Here is a 7057-nt window from a genome sequence, read left to right on the forward strand (position 1 = left end):
CAACAATCAACAAAAGAGGTGAAATGACTAAGGAACTAGAAGAGAATCCGTGGCCTTTGGAGCTCAAGAATTTGAACACTCTAGGCAGCAGTTGAAAAATTAAACTCTTTCCAAACCCCTTCGGTAACTGTTCGAAAACATCTCTCCTTCCCACGATGTTCTCGATAATTAGTTTTTGTTCAGATTTCAATGAGCTAACCGGAAACACAGCTAAGCTTTTTGTAAGCGCTTGCTGGAGGTCGTCCACGAACTTAACGTTCTCTGCATCCTTGGCCATATGGTGAGAGACTACTACAAAGCAAAGATTAGATTTTGGCGCGCACAGAAAGCTACGTAAGGACAAGCGCCAGTTGCTCGACATACCTGCGTGGCCCATGCGACGAAATAACTTCACGAGATCGGCAAAGTTTCAGTCACAACAAATTGCACAAAAAATCTAGAGAGATTTAAGCTTACATCTCGTTTAACGTTTAAAGCGACATATCAACGCCTGCAACCATCGTGTTTTATACGAACCTCGCAAACTTTTCAACACGTTCTCTTGTGATACCTGCGAAAGTATTCAGTATAATTTCCGGCGATATTTTTGTGGACAATTTGATCGATTTCTCTTACAGTGTGTGCTGAGACTGCTACTTTTCACATCGAGCAAATCTCCGTCGTACGGCCTAAACAAACGTGGCGAGCAACCAAGCTTCTTGTATATGTCCGTCTTAAACACACGAAAGGACTCTAAAGCACACTTCACTCTGATTGGGCAGAAAAACACAAAGATTTTCTGGCACCAATTAAATGCTAGAACGACTGCGACCGTTTAGAACTTGTCTTGTAAGACAATGTCCCAAGGGGCTCTTCTGCCCTAACTTGAAATCGACTCACAGCCCCTGGGTCTCCGAGGATGGTTACTACTATAACAAGTGAAATACAGTAAAAACTTGCTTTTGGCCGGTGCAGTGTAATGCTGTAACACTTTTTTAACTGATTATGTCTTTCTGTTAACCACACCATTCCAGTTAAAGATAAAGGCACCGGTAACAAAACCAAGAACAGATTAAAAGCTCTTGTAATCAGCGGGAGTGTCGCAGCTGTGGTCGCAGTAACTTTGTGCATTATTTGCTACAAAATGAAACAACTTCATGCCGTTTTGGAGAAAAGGTTTGTAAGATATACTTTTTACATTATTATAGCCTAATTGCTCAGTTGATATAGCGCCCAAGTAGTATCTGGGCTGTTGTGCGGGAGGTCGAGGGTTCGAGCCCCGGCCGGACCAACACTCAGGGTCTTAAAATAGTTGAGAAGAATTTGCTGCCTTTCTACAACATCAAGAAATGGTTAGTTATTCAAGTCTTCTCGGATAGGGACGAATAAATGGAGGTCCCGTCTCCTGCAGGGTTGGGGTAGGAAACGTTAATTTCCCACACACGAGATTACTGTGTGGTGGATGTCCTCCCCTGGGTGGGATGGGTGGGTTTACAGAGGGCCATGTGTTAGAAAACTCTTTACTGGGTTTAATCATTTATTTACCCTCATGAAATAAAGAACATTGTATTGTATTGAAGATTCACACTTCTTCGAAGCCTGAATTTGTTCCAGACTTCCTCATGATTCAATTTTTTTGATTGAAGTTTATTTGAGAAGAACATTTTGTTATGTAGTTTCATTTGTTGTAACTGTTCAACAGTTGATTTCTTTGGTTTTTTTTTTTTTTCACATTAATATTTAGCCCACTTTTAAGGTCAAAATCTAAAATCGTTCACTTATTACAACGGGAGGTGATCCCCGAGAGGGTAACTCTACTAGAAGAGTTGGGACAGGGAGCTTTTGGGAAAGTTCACAAAGGAGTTTTGAGAGAATTACCAAAATCTGAAGTCTTCTACAAACCAAAGAGGGAAAGGATCAACGAAGTGAGTAAAGAAACTGTTGTTGCTGTCAAAGTTTTATTAGGTAAGTAGATACCAAAAGAATACAAACTGTTTTCTCTTCAGGGATACTTGATATTTTAGACTGGCATTTTGATTTAAACGGGAGAATTGTTATAACAGAGGCAAGTAAGGATTTCAGCATGCTCGATTGCGGGCCACTGCCTTTGAAATAGTTGGCCATTCAAACAGCAAATGTTTGAACTTTACGTCTACACGTCAAAGGCGTGCCGCTTGTAGTAGAGGTCATATATATTGTCAAACTGCCAATGTTCAAAAGGAAAAAGGTTAAGCATTCCAAAAAACGATTATATAAGATAAGGGGAAAAGAACATATCAAATTGCCTTTGGATGGGATCGGAAGGAAAGAAAGACATAAAGGAAAAAGCAGTAGTATTTCAAAAAAGGGGTTTTTTTTTAGGTATTTTTGTGTACACCTTGAAAATTGTGTTTAACCTCACTTAACTCGCAGATACGGCAAGCAAGGAAAATAAAAAACAGTTTCTGCAAGAAATTGAATTTATGAAGAAAATTGGTTCCCACAGGAATGTGCTGGGCATGATTGGCTACTGGGAAAGGTCAGAACCAATCATGCTCATCCTAGAATATGTTCCGCATGGAGATCTTCTTCTGTGGCTACGAAACAAAAGACAGGTACACAATATTCTCCCATGACGCCTCCATATGTCGATATGATTTCATTAAGATACCTCCAGGATCCTAGCCAGACGAGACTCAGGGTGAGATCCAGGTTCGATCCCTCTAGGTATACCGGTGATGTCGCGGCGATATAACGGGTGGGTTTCTTGGTGCGATACAAAGAGGTAAGTTCGCGATTCCGTACGGGATCCTAAAGTGAACCCCGGAGACACTCCGTCGATATCGCGACGGCACTCCAGGTGGGATCCCGGAAACCCTCCTCGCCAACATGAGAATTATTCTCTCCCGGAATCTAGTGATGAACATATTTTACCAACCAAGGTCGTTTCTTGCTTCTTTCATTTCGACCTAGTTTATTTCATCGCATCAACATGCCGTAGGTGACCAAACTCCGTTCACTTGTGAACAGCAAAACAAAGGGGCAACACGAATGATCGGTCAATCAAGAGGAATTCAGTTGACAGAAGATGATAACACAACTCGCTTGAATGAAAGCCCAGTTTCATTGGATCCCGAGAAAACTGAGGAAAGTGCGGTCCGTCGGAGTGAGGTGAAGATCAGTGTTTCCCCTGGCAATGAACAACACGGCAAGGATAGTGAGGGCCTTTCTGCCGACGATCTTCTTTGCTTTGGATGGCAAATAAATCAGGGGATGGTGAGAAATTTTGAATTCTTTATCAATATTGTAAGGCACGGTAAATGGTCATTGTCCAAAGTCAAACGTTTTGGAAATGTTTTCACTGTTGAATTATTACAAATGTCAGAAATATTGAGATATGGTTGGAAAACAAAGACGACAAATATTGCTCAGTGAAGTTATAAGAACGGTATGTTACACTGGCCCTACACGAGTGGCCTGTTTCTTTCCGGCTTTCTGAGACTTTGAATGCATGATTTCTCGTGGCGACGTAGTTCGAAAAAAAAAAATCTCTGATAATGTTTTCCGCTAACATTTCGGCTGGAAATGAATTTTGTTAAATATAATGTCGATTGTATCTAAAAAAAGGGGGCTAACTCAGTGATTGTAAATAATCAGCATCAAAGACTGAACGGCTTCTCTTTAACGAAACGCACTCTCAGGATTACTTGGCCGGCAGAGGATTTGTTCATCGGGATCTGGCTGCGCGTAATGTTCTTCTTGGTGAGGGCAGAACTGTTAAAATTGCTGACTTTGGACTGTTACGTCACACGTACGGTGAAATATACGAAGTGAAGCAGATGAAGAAACTGCCAATCAAATGGACGGCACCGGAAGCGCTCTTTTACGGCAGATATACTTCTAAAAGTGACGTGTAAGTATTCAGGTTGAGGTTTCATTGAGTAGTCCCATAGTTAAGTACAACAAATCAAATGTTTCTTTTTTTTTTTTCATATATGAATAAAGAAATTGGATGAGCAGGTAATATATGGGATCTAAAACTGATATCAGTGCTATACCCCGTCAAACATCCTCCCCGACTCGTCTTAAGTCTTTCTGGGGACTAAAAGCCTGAGAAACGCGCGTCTTGAATCCTAGTGAGGGCCTGCATGCAAACTATATAAGTTAAAGTGCAGACGATAAAGGTTTGTGTAACTTTGACTACAAATATATCATTGAAACTAAAGTACAATCTTTCTTGGTCAAATGAATTTTTTTTAGATGGTCTTTCGGAGTTCTCCTGTGGGAATTGGCTACGATGGGTAAGAGACTATTTGTGATTGCGCCTTACGAGAACTTACTTAAAAAAAAAATTTAAAGTGAAGTCGAAAGTAATTTTGGATTGCTTTGCTGTGCTCTGTGATTGGTCCTGAAAACTCGCGCCACTCTCTCTCTCTCTCTCGACATGGTCGCCCGCGTTTTCCAGCGCTTTAGACAGCGGTTTGGTCGTTTTACTTGAGTTCTCATTGGTTCTCAAAAGGATTTTCCTTTCTTCTAATCGGTCGTTGTGATCAATTTGGTTTTGGCTTTACGACTATTAATCGAAAAGTGCTCTAATAAATTTTCAACTGAGTCATGGTGGTAAGATTGTCGCTCTAGTGAAGGATCTAAAATGATAGCATTTACATCTTTTATATGACTCTTAATTCTTCTTTCTATAACGTTTTTCAAAATTGGTTACTCATTCTTCTTCGAGAGCTAGATTTTGAGGTATAGCTTCCATTGATTCCAAGAGTCTCCTGGGAAACAACGACTTTTAATGAGTGAGATACGCTACAATCAAGTTATCTTAGTAATATAATGTTTGAACTATTATTCATCATTTGAACATTACTTCAGCTGAGGTAGAAACTCACTGTGTTGTTGTAACTGTGATAAAAATAATAAAGCTATAAATGGAGCAAGTCGAGTTGGAAGACATGAAACTTTGATTTGGAAAAGAAGTCATAATATTGTAGTTGTGTGGCGAAGTTGAGTTTTAATAAGTATTGTGGTACATCGCTAATTGGTCATTTATTATATCTGGAAGGCGGCATTCCATATCCTGGAATAAGCAACAAAGAGTTATACAAACTTCTTAAGACCGGATATCGGATGGACAAACCAGACATGTGTTCTGAAGAAATGTGAGTACCTTTGACTATGGCTGTATGTATCTACAGGAATCACTTTTTAATGACAGACATAATGAAAGTTATTTTCATAGCTTGCTTTACACTTAACTGAATGACTCCTTCAGGACACCTCAGAGCATAGTAAGTTGTGTTTTTACTGGAGAATTTAAGTCAAAGACTCTCTTTGCTGATCATTGATGAACAATATGAGGCTTTCAGCGTTATTCGCGTAAAAGTAAAAATTCCTCAGTTGTGGTATATGAAGAAAATTCCCTCTCTTAGCATTTTTTTGTCGAAATCCCACTTAAACCTCTATTTTTCGCTATGTATCCCAGTCCTGGCTACCCAAATCTTATTTTTCGAAGAAAAATTCTGGAAATAACAGTCAACTCTCTGATTACATGTAAACATTTACATCTCATTAGATACAAGCTAATGCTGGAGTGCTGGAAGGAAGATCCCAAGGAAAGACCAACATTCAGGGACCTGATTCAAACACTGGAAGAAATGATGACTAAAGACACTCCTTACTATGACTTCGACAAACTGGACGAGAATGATGCTTGTTACGATGAAGTCATATCTGACTGCAGTGACACTTACGATCCAGACACTCGGTTATAATTTGCTCATTTCAAATAATTGAAATGAGTTAAATCTTCAAGAGTAAAGTTAGCTCAAGAGCTAGTTGGTGCATCATGCCGGAGCTTCTAGCCTCCCTTCCCCCTTTAGACGGTGTACCATTTTATTATTTTATCGCTTCAAGCATTCATCAGGTTTTCCTAACAGTTCGACACTATTGTTGTAATATTAGGTGGCCCTCATGTTTAATGCGGGCCGCCCCTCTAAAACAGCCATGTGCGTTTAGTGAAAAATACTATAATACCATCAGTTGCTAGAACTCACCATCGTTCAGTTAAATTGATAATTTTTTTGCTAAAACTTACAACAGCTACCAATATTGTATCTTTCAAACAAAGACCATCGACAAGATTATATAGAACCCAGAGAGAGAGCAACACATGAGTATCTTGAAATCTTTACGTCAACTTAGCTCTTCGTAATCTTCTGTTAAAGGCAGCGTTTTCCTATAAGCCCAGTTCCTTAAAATGTGGAAGTGTAGAAACTCGAAAATGATTTCTTTTCTCGAAACTGAGCTAGTTTAGGTTCTAAGGTAATGAAGACATAAATTAACTTTATTCTGCGCTTTGTTGTTAGTTGTTGTTTAGGTGGCACGAGTACACTAGAATGACATAATAGGAAAGTTTTTTTTCCTCACTCACGTGTTCTTACCGTATTTTAAAGTAATTTCTTACCCATGATGGAACAATCAAATGGAAAAGATAAAATGTTGGCTTGATAGCTCAGTTGATAGAGCACTGCACCGGTATCGAAGAGGTCATGGGTTCAAATCTCATACGGGCCTGAATTTTTTTCAGGCCTTATTTCTAATACTACATAAGTAGGTCTTATAACTACGAGGATCGCTGTCATACATTTCATGAAACTGCAGTACACAAATATGATTTTATATATTCAAAATTCATCGTTTTTGTTGTTTTTAATTTATGTTTCTTAAGAGCTGCACACCCTGTAACGGCTAAATATGTAGTTGTCATTTCTCCAGCTTTCCTCCAGTATGGCACATCTATAAAGTAACATGGTTTTATTCTGTAAAAGTGAATAACACACGTTAAAATTCGCGACATGATTCAAAGAGGGACTTGACAGGAATATGAAATATAAACTTAATTATTAAAAACTGGATCATTGGATAATGCAATTCAAGACTTTTTATTGGCTTAGCCATTATGGTATATCAGCCAATATACCATAATCTACAAATATGGTAAACTGGATCATTGGATAATGCAATTCAAGACTTTTTATTGGCTTAGCCATTATGGTATATCAGCCAATATACCATAATCTACAAATATGGTAAG

At 39.0% G+C, this 7057-nt stretch overlaps 1 protein-coding gene across 1 annotated transcript in view; it reads left to right on the top strand.

Moving 5' to 3' along the window:
- Positions 1-6653, top strand: part of LOC111327089 (uncharacterized) — a 17158-nt gene extending 10505 nt beyond the window's left edge. Inside the window, exons 8-15 of the mRNA XM_088756293.1 lie at positions 1014-1155; positions 1724-1944; positions 2392-2573; positions 2932-3234; positions 3660-3871; positions 4219-4259; positions 5027-5123; positions 5537-6653. Of these exons, the coding sequence (XP_088612419.1) occupies positions 1014-1155; positions 1724-1944; positions 2392-2573; positions 2932-3234; positions 3660-3871; positions 4219-4259; positions 5027-5123; positions 5537-5735 (1397 nt within the window). The 3' untranslated portion in view covers positions 5736-6653. The remainder of the gene's footprint in view (positions 1-1013; positions 1156-1723; positions 1945-2391; positions 2574-2931; positions 3235-3659; positions 3872-4218; positions 4260-5026; positions 5124-5536) is intronic.
- The last annotated feature ends 404 nt before the right edge of the window (positions 6654-7057 follow it).

Source organism: Stylophora pistillata, chromosome 4 (assembly GCF_964205215.1).
Source record: "Stylophora pistillata chromosome 4, jaStyPist1.2, whole genome shotgun sequence".
Taxonomy (NCBI): Eukaryota; Metazoa; Cnidaria; class Anthozoa; order Scleractinia; family Pocilloporidae; genus Stylophora; species Stylophora pistillata.